At 38.4% G+C, this 19,637-nt stretch overlaps 1 protein-coding gene across 1 annotated transcript in view; it reads left to right on the forward strand.

The window, feature by feature from the left end:
- The window catches only part of GYS2 (glycogen synthase 2), a 57,099-nt gene extending 39,055 nt beyond the window's left edge, over window positions 1-18,044 (forward strand). The window contains exons 12-16 of the mRNA XM_066354704.1: window positions 7,840-7,966; window positions 11,420-11,515; window positions 12,818-12,981; window positions 14,295-14,375; window positions 17,301-18,044. Coding sequence (XP_066210801.1) covers window positions 7,840-7,966; window positions 11,420-11,515; window positions 12,818-12,981; window positions 14,295-14,375; window positions 17,301-17,522 — 690 coding nt within the window. The 3' untranslated portion in view covers window positions 17,523-18,044. The remainder of the gene's footprint in view (window positions 1-7,839; window positions 7,967-11,419; window positions 11,516-12,817; window positions 12,982-14,294; window positions 14,376-17,300) is intronic.
- Window positions 18,045-19,637: the final 1,593 nt, after the last annotated feature.

Raw genomic sequence — 19,637 nt, forward strand, 5'->3', positions numbered from 1 at the left:
CTCTCTCTTCCTGGCTGTCTGTCCCTATCTGTGTTTCTCTCTGTCTCTGTCACACAAACACACAAAAAAGGTTTTACCATGAACTGAGTTCAGTTTTTGACAGAATGAGTCTGAGTTTCATGTGTGATCTTCATGTTGAGATGTTTAATAGTTACCTAGAAAACATAGATCTTGGGGCTTCATGATTACCCCAAGAACATAGCATAGTCATGAAGGGCTATTGGTGCATGGACAGTAGTGGAGACCAGTGAATGACCACCCTGCCATGCTAGAAGACCAGGTTGAATGAGTGGAGAAAAGTGCTGACTCACAGAAACCTTAGATTTAAAAGGGAGATTAAAAGATGAAAAGTCAAGAAAAGAAAGAGTAAAGAATTAGAAGAGGAAAGTATTGCAGAAATCAGGAGGAAGAAATTTTCTTGATAGTAAGAGGAGCTCATAATACAGCATTAAATGATATAGCTATTCATAAAATGTGGCGTATTGTGTTAGCCGTTTTATTTCATATTCTACACACATGCACATGCATAAATATGTGAACATTGCTCTATGCCATAGAATTTTGGGTAGTTTTTTTCCTTACTTATGTGTCTGCATTTCCAAAATTTTCAACACTTAGCAGAACTTCTATAATGAATAGACTACAAAATTTTCCCTGGAAATGCAGGAATGTCTCTGCCAATGTTGCACCTTCCTTTAGGATTTTCAGCAGGATTGGATCCACAGAGACTCATCACTGAGTATATTATTTTAACAGTATCTTGGCCTCTAACTCATGCAATTTACCCTAGACAGGATTTCCTCATTTTATTTGTCTATAATTTTTTTTTTGTCTCTCAGAAAGGAAATAGTGGGGACAAGGAAGGCTCTTATTTATCTATAGGTTCTGTTTTCCTCAGAACCTTTTATGTCATACTCTATCTGTGGCTCTTCCTCTGACAATCTGCCTGTGCCAGGCATATGTCATGTACAATAAATACAGATGGAAGTGAGGATGTGGGAGGGTGTAGGAGAGATGAAGCTGGCTTCCTTTGCTCTTGGGAAGACTCAGGCTGGAGGCCCCATGAAGTTTTGAACAACATATGCTTTGCTGATATATATTTTAAAAATAAAAGTGTAATAATAGTGAAACAATTTCCCAGAAATGGACAAGAACATCATTTCCTAAACTTATTAAACACTTTCATACCCCTGTGGCATTACTAATATACTAATGTACTACTTTTTCTGAAATACCCTTATTTCAGTCATTCTAACTATTCCTTTGGGATCCAACCTAAAAGTCATCTCTCCCTTGTTTTATTCCTTAGTATATACTCATCTATGCCAGACAGAATTTTTTTTTTTTTGTTTTTGTTTTTAAGATTTTATTTATTCATTATAGAGAGGGGAGAGAGAGAGAAAGAGAGAGAGAAGGGGGGAGGAGCAGAAAGCATCAACTCCCATATATGCCTTGACCAGGCAAGCCCAGGGTTTTTTTGAACCAGTGACCTCAGCATTCCAGGTCGACGCTTTATCCACTGCGCCAACACAGGTCAGGCTCAGACAGAATTATTGTTTCTTTGTCTGCATTCCCAAGACACTTCATATCAATATGGCTTGTCAGTTAGTGGCTAAAAACACATACATGAGTGCACATGTGCCCACAAACAAAAATATAAACAATAATAAGAAAATAGTTTCAACAGCTAACACAAACTCAGTATTATTTTACAATGCTTCCTTTCTTAATACAAAGAATGCCTGTGTGTGTGTGTGTGTGTGTGTGTGTGTGTGTGGTAGTTTACTGTTGACTTATTTTAAATATATTAGTGGTGCTACATACAGCATTTTGCTGTATTTAACAGCCTTTTTGTATGTTTTACCTTCATGTTATTTTCAACCAACCAAAACAGTTTCAAGTTGGCAGGCCTTATTCTATGAGGAATTGAATGCAACAGTTTTGTTTTGTTTTTTAAGATTTTATTTATTGTGTTTAGAGAGAGTATATATAGAGAAAAAAGTGAGAGGAGGAACAGGAAACATCAACTCATAGTAGTTGCTTGTTCTAAGTACCTTGACCAGGCAAGCCTGGCATTTTGAACCAGCGGCCTCAGCATTCCAGGTTGACACTTTATCCACTGCGCCACCACAGGTAGGCTGGATGCAATGGTTTTAATAGGGATTCATATGAATATCAACACGGATTCCGCAAACAAAAGTTACCCATTGAAAGAATCACCCATTGGGTAGACATGGGTTGGCACTAGGACCCATCTCTACCTGTCCTGTAGATCAAGAGCAGCTGCTGTGGTGAATCTCGAGTGGATGCTGGTGGAGTTATCAGTGAAGCTCCCCAGCTCCAGGATGTCTTAGAGAAAATCTGAGCAGCAAATTTAGGACTGCCACATCCCTAAAAGAAGGCAGGATATCAAGTCTTGAAAGACCGTGCTCCCATTGGCTTTAAATCTCTGCCATTTATTCAGTATGTAAATTTACTTAATCTTCCTTTACCTCCATATTCTCATCTGTAAAATGATAATAAAATAGGCCCATATTTATAGAATTGTTGTGGGATTAAAAAATAATAAGTGCTGCATTTAGTACAGTATTGGCACTTGGTCAATGCATAATAAAGGTTAGCTTTCATTTGTACTTAGTCCAGTAACAGCACATGATGGATACTTTACATTTAGAAGAAAAGTCTGAACAGGGTTTGGTGAGATTAGAAGCTTGAAGGTTTGTCTTTCCTGTGGGATGAGGTAAATATTTTCTTAAAGAGATGACATGTTTGCCCTGGCCGGTTGGCTCAGTGGTAGAGTGTGCAGAAGTCCCGGGTTCGATTCCCGGCCAGGGCACACAGGAGAAGCGCCCATCTGCTTCTCCACCCCTCCCCCTCTCCTTCCTCTCTGTCTCTCTCTTCCCCTCCTGCAGCCGAGGCTCCATTGGAGCAAAGATGGCCTGGGTGCTGGGGATGGCTCCTTGGCCTCTGCCCCAGGCGCTAGAGTGGCTCTGGTCGCAACAGAGCAACGCCCTGGAGGGGCAGAGCATCGCCCCCTGGTAGGCAGAGCGTAGCCCCCTGGTGGGCATGCCGGGTGGATCCTGGTCGGGCACATGCGGGAGTCTGTCTGTCTCTCCCTGTTTCCAGCTTCAGAAAAATACAAAAAAAAAAAGAGATGACATGTTAGCAGATCTTGATCAATGAGCAGGAGTTCATCAAGCAAATAATAGGAGGGAGGGCTCACCAGGCAGAAGTAGGTGGAAAGGCACAGATATCTAATAGCACATGGCTTATGCAGAGTGAATGGATAAGGGAGTTCATCCTATACAAATTGTTTATGTAGATAAACTCATAAATATTTTGAAATATTTATTTATTATCATAAAGTAAACACACACTCATGCAAAAGAGATAAAAGAATAACCCCTTCCTAACAATATAACCTCAAAACTCTGAGATAAACTTTGGTCAGTTCAGAATTAGATACTGTGCTTTATTAACAGTATCCTTTAACGCTTGATTCTAACTCAACATCTGTGCTAACATAACTCCTATTTGGTTGCCTGTATATTTATAGAACGCTATAGAGTAGTTCTCAACTGTCAGAGTTGGTTGACAATTTTTTTTTTAATGTAAATGTAACCATTTGATTCAGGAAATGTAGCAGGTTATTTTGACTGAATTTATCTTTAATCAGCAGTGTGGTATAGTGAGAAAAGCCTGGACTGCAGGTTTCAGGTTTTCATCCTGAAACTGACAGTCTGTACTGACAATCTCCATCCTGTACTGACAGTCGTGAATGTAACTAACTTCCTGGGACCTTACTTCCCTCCTAGGATGAATACAGTCAGACAAGTCTTGTTCATTTGTTTTTGTTTGTTTTTTCCCCCTACTGATCCAGGGTTTGCCATGAGCCAGGTGTTCTGCTGGGGGCTTTTGTGTGCAGGATCTCATTTAATCCTCCCTATAACCTTCTGCTGCCCTTTAATATCCTTTTTTCCACCTTGGGCTTCTGCAGTTGGCTGTTTTAGGGCCTAGAGCAGCTGTTCTCTTATTTTAGCTGTTTGATCATTCTGTTTGGCTGGGAACAAAACAAATGAGCCGCGGTGTTTTCAGATTCCAAAATGGGCTTTGGAGGGTATGAACTTTCCTAATTGTGGAAATGCCAAACAGGCACAATGCTTTTCAAATCCTACTTTCCTGATATTTGCCAAGAAAGTATAATGGGCTGTTGATTTGATAGGTGCCCAGACAGACATATCTGTCTTTTGTCTCTTTTCTTCGTGTAGTACTTTGCTTGTAATAGAAACTCAAATTATGCTTTCTAGAGGAAAACATCTTATCCATGTTTACTTTGCCAATGTGAGATTCTTGTGATTGAATAAATCATTTTTATGGTACTGGTTTTGGATATTTGCTATTTTATTTCTTCTTAAGCTTAACATAGCTCTTATTTATGAATCTACTGAGATATATATAACTTAATGCCTGTGAAATCTTAGTTTCTTTATTTCTAAAATTAGGCCGATGAGAATGTCTACTATATTCATCTCACAATGTTGCTAAGAATAAATGAGGCAATATATGTGAAAATTAATCATATCTAATGGTATTGTGTCATTAATGTTATCATTATTATATATCCAAATTAGGGTTTTTCTTTAAAGTAATCTATTTGGAAGAATATACACTTATTCCATGAATAAAAAATAAAAGTGCAGCATGCTTGTTAAAATCAAGTTTCTTTTTACTGTTTTTCTTTTCCTTTTCCTTCCCAAACAATTCAGTTCTAAAGCCATTAGGTGGGGTAACACAAGGTAGATGTCTACACTGGAAGGCAGAATGTGCTACGGTAGTCCAGAGAAAGAAGCCAGAGCCAGGACAGGGAGGAAGGCCCACACAGCGGGGAGCAGCCCTTGAAGCCCCTGTGGGGTCAGAGTGCAGTAGATGCTGTCTGCACTGACAGGGTGGTAGTGGAGGGAGATGAGTTTGGGGCGATTGTCTTAGTCTAATTGGGCTGCTAATGAAATATGACAGACTGAGTGGCTTATAAACAACAGATATTTACTTCTTACAGTTCTGTAAGCTAGAAAGTCCAAGATCAAGTTGCCAACATGGCTGAGTTCTGATGAAGGCCCTCTTCCTGGTCCATAGATGGCACCTTCTTGCTGTGTCCTCACATGGGGAAAGGGGCTAAGGATCTCTTCCCTTTTTACAAGGCATATATATATATCACATATTATATCTTATATTAAATATATTTATATTATATCATAATATATATTATTTATTATTTTATTTAGTGATTTGTTATATTAAGTGTATTATACGGTAGAACTCTATATATAATCTCAGTACTTTGAAATTTTATTTATTTATGTATTTATTTATTAATTTATTTTCTAAGTGAGAGCAGGGGAGATAGACAGACTACCACAAGCACCCTGACCAGGATCCACATGGCAACCTTTGTCGGGAGCTGACACTTGAATTAACAAAGCTATCCTCAGTGCCTGAAGCTGACACTCAGACCAACTGAAACACTGGCTGTGAGAGCGGAAGAGAGAGAGAAGGGGAGATGGAGGGGAGGTGAAGCAGCTGGTTGCTTTGCCTGTGTGCCCTGACCAGGAATGAAACCCAGGACATTCATATGCTGGGCCAATGCTCTATCCACTGAACCAAGTTGCCAGGGAAGATTTTATTTTTAATAACTACTTAGATATGAGGAGAAGTTGACAGATAATCTAATATACTTCATGGAGAACTTTAATAAATAGAAGAAACAGGAGAATCCACTCATTTTGGTGGCCAGTTAAGTAGATATGCTATTCCGAACTTTGTAATTACAGCCATGCTGTCTTGCCTCTGCCTTAGCAGAATATTACAGGCAGCTCAGTCCCAGAACAGGCCCATACTAGTGGACGAGGCCAGTGGTTAAATTTTGTGAGCTAGTTTTAATTATAGTCATTGGTTAAAATTAAATTATATAAATGTAAAAATAAATTAATTACATTAAGAAGAAAAGCAATGTTCAAAACTCTTCTCATCCTAATTGTTTACTACATTTTACTATTACTTATGCCCTTGGGGTTACTTATGACTATTGCACCCACATGATGGAAAGACTGTCTAATGATTATGTCACTGTTCTCCTTATCTCCAGATCAGTGATATCTCATTGATAGCTTGAAATTGGACATGGTGAAATATTTATAGAGTGAAAATAGGTAAACACTACACATCATGTCTTGATTGTATAGATTTAAGAAAGTGGTAGAAAAATGTTAATAATGCAGATAAAACTTAAATCGGTATTGTTTCTGTAGTCATTATATCGTGAGTGACACAAAAATAGGAGAAAATATTCTTCCATTATCAAAACTATCCAACTCAACGAAGAAGTCACTCATGTCATTGATGAACCTGTGAAATCTGACATACATCTTTGTATTTCACCCTTCCTTTTGCTCCTTAGCAAAGGAATAAACCGAAAGTTATGTCAGAACTATGTATAATCAGTCATCAATTGAAACCACACATTAGTAATGAATACAAGATTTTCTCAAAAAGGAACAAAAGCATTGTATTATAATTAATTGACATAGAATTTACAATAAGTAGTATTTTATATATTTTAATAGGCTTTACTTTTTAGAATAGTTTTAGGTTCACAGAAAAACTGATCACAAAGTATAGAATTCTCATAGACCATCTGCCCCCAAACATGCACAATTTCCCCCACGATCAGCATCTCTACCACAGTGATACATTTGTTTCAATGGACCTACGTGGACACATCATTATCACCAAGGATCCATAATTTACATTAAGGTTCACTCCTGGTGTCATATCTTCTGTGTGTTTCAATAAGTGTATAACGGCATGTATTCACCATTATAGTATCATACAGAATAGTTCACTACCTTAGAATCCTCTGTGCAGTATTTATTCCTCCTTCCCCCTAATCCCTAGTGATCTTTTTACTGTCTTCGTAGATTTGCCTTTTCTAGAGTGTCATATAGTTGGAAACATACAGAATGTGATCTTTGCAGATGAGTTTCTTTCACTTAATAATATGCATTCAAGATTCCTCCATGTCTTTTCACGGCTTGATAGCTCATATTCTAACGTTTGGATGTACCGCAGTTTATTTATCCACTCACCTACTTTAGGAGATTTTGGCTGCCTCTAAGTTTTAACAATTATGAACTAATTTGATAATAAACAACTGTATGTGAACTTTTTGTGTGTACATTTCTTTACTGTTTGAAATTGTATGCTATAATTATATTTTTTATATCTTTAAAATTTACAATAAACTTATGTAGAAATATGTATTTATACTTTGTTTTTGATTCTTGAACATTTACCAGCACACACATTACCACTGTGCTGGTAAATGTTCATGGGGTAATGGCCACAGTAACACTTTGGCTTTTCCTCAGTGAAATGGATGGCCACTGAATGATTTTGAACAGGAGAGTGGCTGACACTGTTAAAGGTTCACTCTGGCTGTTGTGCTGAGTCCTTAGAGAAATAGAAGCAGAGAATAAAATAAAAGCTTTATTGCTAATGAAGCCTGGGTTGGAGGATGTATTTTAGCATGAGAACAAAGATGGCACCCAAACTCCTGATCTTCCAGCCTAGGTCTTGGAAACTGAGAGAAAGATAGTCTACAGAGTAGATGCTGATGTAGAATGGTGAGATGAAAAAAGAAACACCCGGGCTTTTTAAATTGTTCTTTCCCCCTGAATCTAGAACACAAGGATTTTACAACATTAAAATAACCAAGTTGCAGGAGATTATTTTGCTTTAATTTCTTCTTTATTTTTTTTTCTCATTAGAATTTTTCTTTTTTAGGTGATTTTGCACCCAGAGTTCCTATCCTCCACCAGCCCTTTGTTGCCCATGGATTATGAGGAGTTTGTCCGAGGTTGTCATCTTGGAGTATTTCCATCATACTATGAACCATGGGGTTATACTCCAGGTATGTGACATATATCGATAGTAAAATGTTTTGAATTTTATTTTATGCATTTGTATATGGTATCCAAAGTTGGTGTATAATTTACTGTCATACAGGGAAGCACAAAACCAAAGCTTAAGTGACTGAGGTCATTTTACAGGACAAAGTTAAGTTTAACTCAGAATGAGAGAGGAGTTATATCTCGTTTTGTGAGTTGTTACAAAACCTAGGGAGATAAAAAAAAAAAGAGTTTGGGAAATACTCTAAAGTGGATGAGTCATTCTGTTTTAAATTAACCTAAGGAAGTTGGCCACTCCTCACTTATCCTGCAATTACAGAAACACTAAAATCTCTGGTGCTATAAGTTTGGTGTTAGCATATTAAATAAGTTTCTAATATGTTTTAAAAAAAAATAATTGTTTTATGTGACATTATTTCTAATGCACTCCAGAAAGTATTTATTAAAGTTTGTATTTTGAGAAACCACAATGAATATAAATGCTTATTTTATTAAATTCACAGAATGAACATATACTGAGCTTACATGGACAACTGGCATTTCACTACATGTGTGTTAATAGTGTTTAATAAAAATAAGGATCTGTTAAGTTTCATAGAATTGTAGGCAAAATTTTGTGTGTGTGTACACACACACACACACACACACATAAGTATATATAACTTCAGATGAGCTCTTCATAATCCATAGGTAGCATGTGAGTATGTGTGTATATGTATACACACACAAAATACCGTATTTTTGGCTCCATAAGATGCACCTGACCATAAGAAGTACCTAGGGTTTTAAGGAGAAAAATAAGAAAAAAAAATATTCTGAACCAAATGGTGTGTTAAAATATTTAATAAAATACACCACAATAATATTTCAACAATGTAAACTCAATAGCAGTATTAACAACCATTGGCACTATTATTAACAAATAAGAAATACTTTAATGTTCAAATATCCTTCTAGTTGTCCAGGAACCCACAGCAACTAAAAAATGAATATTCACTCTATGAGACTCATGAGTATTTCCCCTTCCACTTTTGGGGAAAAAAAAGTGCATTGTATGGAGCAAAAAATATGGTACATAGAGTATTATGAGAATTTTTCTATGGAGGAGTTCCAAAATTTTTATCAAATTCTCAAATAGGTCTATCTGTAATTCCATTACATCATCTTTCCTATCCCCATCCTAAATTAGGAAACCACTACTCTTTAGGGTAAACCAAGAAGAAATACTTGCAGAGCAAGAAAAAAGGCCATTATTTAAATTGTGTTACTTCATGAGTAATGGGGAAATCACCTTTTTTTTTTACCCAACCTTACTAACCAACTAAGAGTTATTCCACAATCAAACCCAATTTCCCTGTTTAAAATGCAGATATCCTGCCCTGGCTTGGTAGCTCAGTTGGTTAGTACATCATTTCTATACACCAAGGTTGTGTGTTCAATCCCCAGTCAAGGCACATACAAGAATCAGCTAATGAGCCTGACTAGGCGGTGGTGCAGTGCAGTGGATAGAGTGTCAAACTGGGATGCAGAGGATCCAGATTTTGGAACTCTGAGGTCACTAGTTTGAGTGCGGGCTCATCTGGCTTGAGCTCAGGCTCACCAGCTTGAGTGCAGGGTTGCCGGCTTGAGCGTGGGATCATAGCCATGACTCCATGATTGCTGGCTTGAAGCCCAAGGTTGCTGGCTTGAGCCCAAGGTCACTGGCATGAGCAGTGGATCACTTGCTCTGCTGTAACCCCCCCCCCCCCAAGACAAGGCACATATGAGAAAGCAACCAATGTACAACTAAGGTGCCGCAACAAAGAGTTGATGCTTCTCATCTCTCTCCCTTCCTGTCTGTCTGTCCTTATCTGTCTCTCTCTCTCTGTTTTTCTCTCTCTGTTACACACCAAAAAAACAAGAATCAGCCAGTGAATGCACAGATAAATGGAACAACAAATCAATGATTCTCTTTCTCTTCCTCTCTCTCTAAACTCAATAAATAATTTTAAAAAGTTTTTAAAATGCAGATATCCCTGAGTATTGGAGACTGCAAGCTGAAAGGGACCTTGCGGTTTCGATTTTTGGGAGACCGAGGTGGGGGGGGACTGGCAGTAAGATGACAGCCTGCCCAACCCCCCACCTCACTGGCTTGCTTAAGTTTCTAAAGGCTAAGTTTTTCCCCACACCTCCAAGTTAGCTGTGATACCAAAGAGTTTCTACTCATCCTATCCCCACTTGTTTAAGTTGCTAGAGCAGGGGTCCCCAAACTACGGCCCGCAGGCTGCATGCGGCCCCCTGAAGCCATTTATCCGGCCCCCACTGCACTTCCAGAAGAGGCACCTCTTTCATTGGTGGTCAGTGAGAGGAACATAGTTCCCATTGAAATACTGGTCAGTTTGTTGATTTAAATTTACTTGTTCTTTATTTTAAATATTGTATTTGTTCCCATTTTGTTTTTTTACTTTAAAATAGGATATGTGCAGTGTGCATAGGGATTTGTTCATAGTTTTTTTTATAGTCTGGCCCTCCAACGGTCTGAGGGACAGTGAACTGGCCCCCTGTGTAAAAAGTTTGGGGACCCCTGTGCTAGAGGCAATTTACATGCCCTTCTTCTCACCCTTTGTTCTGATGTTGGTTAATTTCAGTTATGCATGGTGGGGGGGTTCCTGTTTATGCCTTAAATAGATTCCTATTTATGCCTTAGAAGTGTGACTTCCTATCAGAGACTTCCTTATTTGCATACGGCTCTGCACTATATCATAAAGCAGACCAAGGGCTTTGCTTTTGCTCTGACTTGCCATCAGCTTGCAGAGGCCTCCTGATCCCATCCTTTTTTCTCTGAGTTTATTTCTTCATTCCGAACCATTCTCACTCGGGATCTGGACGGTTACTAGCCACGCTGGTACGTGGCACCTGAGAGTGATAATGTTTTGTAGGACATATCTGATACTTTCTGAAAAACAGGTTTTGACTAAAATGTGAGAGAGGGCTGGAGGAGACTTTGGGGTTCACTGCACACCTGGGAAAGTGGAAGGGATTTGTGTGAAGGGAGATTTCTATCATGTGAGGAGCTAGTTAGTTCCAAAACATTTATCTTCTCTATTAACTTGCCAAATACTTAGAAATATAACATTAGAATGGAGTGGAAAGCAAAACCAGTAGTGAGAGAGGCAGTCTAAGATAGCAGTTTCCAGCAAGAACTCTGGAGCTGGACCCTGGCTTCAAATCTCAGCTCTCCCCCATTGCATGGTTTTGTGAAGTTCGGCAAGCAATTTCACTTTTCTGTGCCTTAATTTCTTCATCTGTAAAAAGGAAATAATGGTTGTCTCACTTCACAGGTTGTTGAGAAGATTAAGTGAGTCTGATACAAAGTAAACATTGCTATTACCAGATTGGGGGGGGGGGTTCTCTGTGTTTTTAAGAGGATGCTGTAGTTGGTCTGATGCCAGGCCTCTGTCTATTTCTCCTGGTAGCGGAGTGCACTGTGATGGGTATCCCCAGTGTAACAACCAACCTCTCTGGCTTTGGCTGTTTCATGCAGGAGCATGTGGCTGATCCTACTGCATACGGTGAGATTTTTCATCATTAACCCAACCCAGGGAGAAGTGACATTTAACCAAACGCAGCATAAGGTGTTTACAGAGCCAAACTCTAACGCTATTCTGATTAAAGTAATGTTTATATTTCTTGTTGAAGAAAGAGATATAATTATGTGGTCTACAGAAAAGATAAAAATGCTGTTAATATTAACTATATTGCCCAAAAGAAAAGTTAAATGAACAAACATAACTGAAACAGAAAAAAACAAACTACAAAAATAGTGTGTTAAACTTAGATAAACCCGCCCTTTACTTTTTTGTTAATTTTCCTGAATTGGTTTGTCCTTGTACTACCTAGAAGTGCTATTACAATAACTGTGGTCTTAGGAATGATATTATATTAACTATACTGGTCAGCATAATTACTTAAAAGGTGCATATCAACAGTAAAATTCACTTCCATGGTTTAAGATGGCAGGAGAATTTGCATATCACTATCCTTATATGTCCATGTTGTCTAGCAGCAAGTCAAGTTTGAATGGGCTGGATTCCCTGATCCTTTAGAGTTGCATTGTCACTTTCTCTTTCCTCAAGCTCGAGCTGTGGTTCTCAACCACATATGCACACTGGGAACTCCGGAGAGTCTAAAATGCATGGATACACAAGGCTCACTCTAGAGAGTCTAGGTAGTGAGCAGCCCCAGGGAGAATCATAGATCCAGGGGATCCCTATGTGGCCAGGTGTTTTTAAAGCAATATCCATTTTGTTGGCTGTGTGTTAGTGACGGTTAGAAACCATTAGAACAGGGATCCTCAAACTTTTTACACAGGGGGCCAGTTCACTGTCCCTCAGACCGTTGGAGGGCCGGACTATAAAAAAACTATGAACAAATCCCTATGCACACTGCACATATCTTATTTTAAAGTAAAAAAACAAAACGGGAACAAATACAATATTTAAAATAAAAAACAAGTAAATTTAAATCAAGAAACTGACCAGTATTTCAATGGGAACTATGGACCTGCTTTTGGCTAATGAGATGGTCAATGTGCTCCTTTCATTGACCACCAATGAAAGAGGTGCCCCTTCTGGAAGTGCAGCAGGGGCCGGATAAATGACCTCAGGGGGCCGCATGTGGCCCGTGGGCCGTAGTTTGGGGACCCCTGCATTAGAAGATCACAAAATATACACAGCCTTGGAAAGGAAAAGATAAAGTAGAGGTAATAGGGGGCTAGAGAGTATAATGCATGTGATTTTCCATAGATCTTAAGGACGAGATGCTCTAAGGTGAGCCCTGCTTTTCACCTGTGCTTTGGCTTTTGTGCCCCTCAGGTATTTACATTGTTGACAGGCGGTTCCGCTCTCCAGATGATTCTTGCAATCAGCTGACTCAATTTCTCTATGGATTTTGCAAACAGTCACGCCGCCAAAGAATTATCCAGAGGAATCGAACTGAGAGGCTCTCAGATCTTCTGGACTGGAGATACTTGGGCAGAGTAAGCAGATTTGTGATTAACTCAAAGGGCACTTTAAAAATCCCATTGGACCACAAATGTATTGGTTCTAGTTGTAATCTGTAAAGCCAACTCAGTGTCATACTTGTTCAAATCTCAGTGATTTTTCACATACTTTCTTTTCACATATTATAAATTTGCAAAGTCCTAAACCCAGTTCTTTACATTTAGTCTGAGTCTATCATAGCAAGTCCACCAAGATCTAGCACTGATCTTACTAGTTATTCTATTGCCATTGCTTAACTTGATGCATAAGTAAGCAGAAATGTCTCATGAAAAGAAGAAAACACCAAGAGAAAAATTCCTACATTGTTTCACTCTAAGAGATAATTTGGTCTTACTCCTCAGTGGGTAATGGGAAAATACTGTTTTTCAAAATGACAAGTGCAGAGGGAAACACTTTCTTTCATGCAGTAGGTTTAGAAATACCCAGATGTTGAGCTATCTTAGCACTGGATAATTTAATAAAAGATGAACTGACTTAGCCTTCACATAATATATCTGCTAAGAGACTGTTAATCTTCCCCAGTCAAATGATAGATGCTGCCCATTTGCTGAGTACCTACGCATATTAATCCCAGTGCTCATTACCACCTTGGATGATTCATTTTGTCTTCATTTTACAATAAAAGCAGAATGATAAGGCTCTTAGGCTGTGGTTTTCAACCTCTTTCATCTCATGGCACACATAAACTCATTACAAAATTTTGTGGCACACCAAAAAATATATATTTGCTAATCAGAAAAAAAAAATCAGTATCATTTTCATTCATTTACACTAGATGGCAGTTGTTGTGTTGGCTGTTGTCATCCTTTTTATTTGACAACCTAAGGGAAAGGAGGTCGGTGCTCCTGACTAAATAGTCAGGTATTGCATGTTTAAAAAACTCTTGTAGTACAGTGGTTGAAAATTGCTGTTCTTAGTGATTATTTTTCTCACCTAATGTCTAAAGTGGGATTTTAATCTAGTTTGTCTAATTATTCAGGTCTCACCTCTTTCCCCCACCATACTGCTTCTCTGTATAATGAAACCAGTGATTTTGGTCCCCTTAGCACTAATTCAGAGTTCAGGAAGGCCAGTATGCCTTTTCCTCCAATGTTTTCTAATATTTCTTTACCTATTCATTGAAAAATAATAAAATTATAAACTGTCAATTCTTTCTTATTCTCAAGCATAGAATGAATAGAATCTGTCACTTTAAAAATATATTTCCTAACTAAGAAGATTTTATATAATAACTTGGTTGTTGAAGTATATGTCTTTTTTTCTAAACCTGTGAATTGTTCTCCTATAGTATTACCAGCATGCGAGGCACCTAACATTAAGCAGAGCCTTTCCAGAGAAATTCCACATGGAATCCACATCACCACCAACGGTATTTTATATGTTGTCTATTTGTTTTGAAAACTAAATTTCTTATTTATGTGAAGTCCTAATAATACCTTTTAATATGGAAGTAGCTAAGTACACAAACTATTATACTTTTTAATGGTGTCACAGCAAAGCAAAGAATAGAGGAACTGACAAATCAGACCCACTTAAAGCACCTGATTCTGAATTAACCACAAGTATGAGATGAGCAGTCAGCTTATTCATGTCATTGGAGAAGCACCTCCATATTAAAACTTTCTCTTGCCTGACCAGGCAGTGATGCAGTGGATAGAGCGTAGGACTGAAACATGGAGAACCCAGGCTTGAAACCCTGAAGTTGTTGGCTTGAGCACGGGCTCACCAGCTTGAATGCGGGGTTGCTCGCTTGAGCATGGGATCATAGACATGACCCTATGGTCACTGGCTTGAGCCCAAAGGTCGCTGGCTTGAGCAAGAGATCACTTGGTCTGCTGTAGTGCCCCAATCAAGGCACATATGAGAAAGCAATCACTGAACAACTAAGGAACTGCAATGAAGAATTGATGCTTCTCATCTCTCTCCCTTCCTGTCTGTCCCTATCTGTCCCTCTCTCTGACTCTCTGTCTCTGTCAAAAAAAAACAACAAAACTCTCTCAACCATAGTACTTGAAATCACTCCATTAGACACCCATTCTTTGTTTATTTATTTATTTTTGTATTTTTCTGAAGTGAGAAGTAGGGAGACAGAGAGACAGACTTCCGCACACGCCCAACTGGGATCCACCCAGCAAGCCCACAAGGAGGCGATGCTCTGCCCATCTGGGGCATTTCTCCATTGCAACAGGAGCCATTTTAGCATCTGAGGCAGAGGCCACAAAGCCATCCTCAATGCCCAGGCCAACTTTGCTCTAGTGGAGCCTTGGCTGTGGGAGGGGAAGAGAGATATAGAGAGATAGAGAGGAAGAAGAGAGAGAAGGGTGGAGAAGTAGATGGGTGCTTCTTCTGTGTGCCCCGGCCAGGAATCAAACCTGGGACTTCCACATGCCTGGCCGACGCTGTACCACTGAGCCAAGTGGTCAGGGCTGGGCATCCATTCTTTAGAGAGTTGTTCAAATATAAAGCAGTTTCCTTTAACTGGAAGTTAATTTGCTATGCAAAGATGATTTTAAATATAGAGTGATGACTTGGCAAGAGTAATCTAGACTGAATTCAATCACCAAAGAAGGAATTGGACAAGATGGGTGTTGATGTTCCACTCAGCAATGCCCATTAAGGAGTCTTCTAAAGTCTAACCAGATATCAAATTTATAGGACAACATAAGCTAACTTGTCATCAGATTCACTTAGAAGGGTGTAAGATAGGAAACACAGCTTGAAGCAGAGCAGCATCAGACATTTCTCTGCAGTGGGACTGTCCTAACAGTAATTTACATATTGGTCAATGAGCTAAACTTCTTTGTTCCCCTACTCATCGGGTGATAGCTTAGGTGCAAGAAGATGAAACCCATACCATTAGATATGAGATCCATTTTCTGTGACTAACAAAGCCAAATATCTCGTGTAAATTTTCATAGACATCTTCCATGTTCTCTGCAGGAATATATGCCCAATTATAAGATTTTATTTTGAATTATAATGCAAATTCAGTGATTTCCCCAAAACTGTGCATCCTGATTTAATATTTATAGATCCTCCAAGTTCAGATGTAAATTTCCCAATCAAGGGTCAATTTTACCATAAATAATTTTGCCTAGTAATACAATTTATATTCCACCTATATCAGGTGTCCAAGAGAATAGACCTAGAAAGTTAGCACAAAGCAAAATTTGCCCATAGAGAAGGTGAAAGGGTTTTGTAAATCCTTCAATCTACAAATTTCACTCCCATGTTCATGATTTTAACAGTTAATTGCTTTGCACTTTAGAGGCAGACACTCCACTTGAAGATAACTCAGCCATATTCATCCATTAATCTGCTTATTAAACTATTAAGATTGAGCAGCATCTCCTCTGAGCCAAGTCCTGAGTGCAGGACTCAGCTTGTTTTCTGTGTTGCTTTCAAGTAGAGTGTCTGAATCTTGAAGTGACTGTATAAGTGTGACATAATAATAATAATAATAATAATAATAATGTATAAAAATAGGTGAAATGCAGTGACACGTATTGTGGTGATTTTATACATTTGTCTCCCCATTCAAGCATGTGTACTCCTTGAGAGCAAGCATTATATTTTTCATCTGTTTCCTCAGTGCCAGTATCATGCCTGACCCATCGTATGTGTTTATAAAATGAGTTATTTTGGTTAATTTTAGGTAGAAGGGAAAGCTGATTAAAACTTAGTGGTATTTGTTCATTAACTGATATAAAAATATTTAGTGGAATATCAGAGTGAGGTCAATGGCCTGGCTTGCAAGATTCTTTCTAGTGCTGGCTGCCCATGTCATGTCCAAGCTGCTCATGTCCTACAATTTCATTGAGCAAATCTGAAGCCTGACATAGAAGCTGACGCTAATCAGCAGTATAACATAACAGTTGAGATGAAAGGTTCTGGAGTGATCATCACCTTGGTACAAATCTTTGCTGTACAACTTATGTGCTGTATGACCTTGGGCAAAGTCATATAGCTTCTCTAACCCTTCATTTTCTTATGTAAATGGGAAAAACAACTTTACTGGAATGCTGTTACAAAGATTAAACACGATAACATACATGCAGTACCCAGCACATGTCAATGCTTCATAAAATAAAGCTACTTATTTAATGAGTCTCTCTTGAGCTTGTTGCTACCAGTATCAAAATGAATCAAAATAACTAGCTCCTGAACTGCCCACAAAAAATATCCAACTATATAAATATATATATGTTTTTATAAAATGCACATGCGAAATGTTTACGTATTGGAAAATGAAGAAGTTGATATAATGTTTGTGTCTAATCTTTGTCTTTGGCAGACACAAGGATTTAAATATCCCAGGCCATCTTCGGTTCCACCTTCTCCGTCAGGGTCACAGGCCTCCAGCCCTCAGAGCAGTGATGTGGAAGAGGAAGATGAAGATGAGAGATACGATGAGGAAGAGGAGGCGGAAAGGGATCGGTTAAATATTAAGTCACCATTTTCTCTAGGTCATGTTCCTTACAGAAAGAAAAAGCTGCACGGTGAATATAAGAACTGAATTTCACAACTGGTGAACACACCTACTTTAGTGAGAGCATAGTAAAAATGAGCATTTAAAGAAATGAAAATGCCACAAATTCCATTTTTTCTTCTGAGTCACAGTGGGATTTATGCTCTGCCTAACAAGTGGAGCTTAAGTGAATAGCAATTGTGTAATTTAAAATGAAATCCATGTTATTTTCTTCAACTCCTTTTCTCCCAGTATATTTAGATATGAGAAAATGTTAATTAAAGGAAGAGGACTGGAAGTGTTTTTAAGGTGGTTAATTTGAGCAATAACAATTTTCATTTACTAGTGTTTTTAAAATTATCATCACCACAATCCTACGCTTAGTATTTATACAGCACCTATATCTACCAATCAAGTCTTCCATTTCCCCTGAAAGACCCTGATCTTAGCCATAAATGCGCTCTATCTACATATTTTAATAACTTGGTCTTTAATGATTATTTTCATTTTTTCACATGAGTCTGAACCATGACAATCAAAATTCATATTAAAATAGCCATCCTAAATCCAGATCTTGGTGCATATTTGTGCATATTTACAAGGTCACTTCTCTCTTTCTCCCTCTCTCTTTTTTAAGTGAGAGGAGGGGAGACAGTGACCCACCATAACTGTTACTCTTCCACTATTGCCATCAACAAGATAGCACTGAGAAGACCTAAACGTTTTTAGAGACTCTTTTGAAATAGACCAACTTTGATATGCCAGCCAAGGTCTTCATGTGCGTGGGAGTCCGTCTCACTATCTTCACGGTTCAACTACTTCAAGACCAGCTAAAAACTCTCATCCAGATTTCCTATTGCCCCATTATTAAGAGAAAGTAGGAGAATACTGGGTACAAACAACAAATCAGGCCAAAATGGAAGATGGTTGCAAGCTCACCTCACGTAGAGGTTCAGGAAGAAGGGAAATAAATGACCTAAAGCCCAACCCTTGACTAATACCCCATGGATGCCAATTAACCCAGTATCTGCAGATCAGTTTGGAAAGGTCTGCACTTAAAATCAGGAAAAAAAAATATGAGATGCATTTGTATTATAATACAAACACTCTTTTGCTAAAGTCCTAGGAAGATCTCATGATAAAAAAGAGTTTCACTACTACAATAACCATAAAAATTCATCCCTGGTAAAGCTACATACTGTTCATAATTCAGATGATACTCTTAACTGGTAATTGGTTAGGTCACTTATTGAAAGCATGAGCTATATAATAAAATACCTTCTTAATACAAAACTTTAAAGTTCAAATGCTTTATTTAAAATGAAAGAGTAGTCCTCTGATTAGAAATGAATACAATTGATAGTACACATGGAAAGAAACAGACTTGCAAATACTTGGTTTTGAGTGGCATGTGTAGGAGTCAGTTTTTATCCTGCCAGTCTTCTATTCAGATAGCTGCTGCCACTTGACTCCATCCCCTGGCCCCAGGCATTTACTGTCCTTTTCCCAAGATTGACAAAGCCCCATGAAGAGCAACAAACAAGATTGTTAGATTATTCTGAGTCTAGCACAGTGACTAATACACAACAGGTGCATAAATGAATAGTCTTATTGGGAGAAATAGAGGTACAAAAACAATGCTTTTAAGGATTGTATGTATTCATAAAACAGAAGACAGGAACTACAGAAAATAGTGTGTGTGCTTGACCTGCTGACAGTGAGACATTTTTAATATATTGTATCGCCTTCCTTCCACATAAGAATGAGCGTTAACAGAGCTGGTTTTACACGTGTAGGTGAGAATATAAAATGTTACAAGTGTGAGAGTCATCATTTTCCGGGATACAAGGAGGACTAAGAAAAGAAACTGCTGAAGTGCACACTGGGGAGGCTCCAAGGGCTTTCGTAGGATGAGCTTAACTTTCCGTGAAGTAATGTGGGAGATACAATTGCCCTCTCCACATGGTGGTAATAAGGATCCAGTCAAATTAGAAATGAACTCTTCCTGAAGGAACTTGTAGTCCAGAAAGAGGAGACCAACAGGTTACACCTCAACTCTCCTTTTTCCTGAAGCTGAAGTAAAATAATGTAACTCAAGATTGATAGCAGCTAGACTTTTATTTTCTGAACTGTTAAGCCAAATTCAGAGGGACCCGAAACATG

The sequence above is a fragment of the Saccopteryx leptura genome, chromosome 1 (assembly GCF_036850995.1).
Source record: "Saccopteryx leptura isolate mSacLep1 chromosome 1, mSacLep1_pri_phased_curated, whole genome shotgun sequence".
Taxonomy (NCBI): Eukaryota; Metazoa; Chordata; class Mammalia; order Chiroptera; family Emballonuridae; genus Saccopteryx; species Saccopteryx leptura.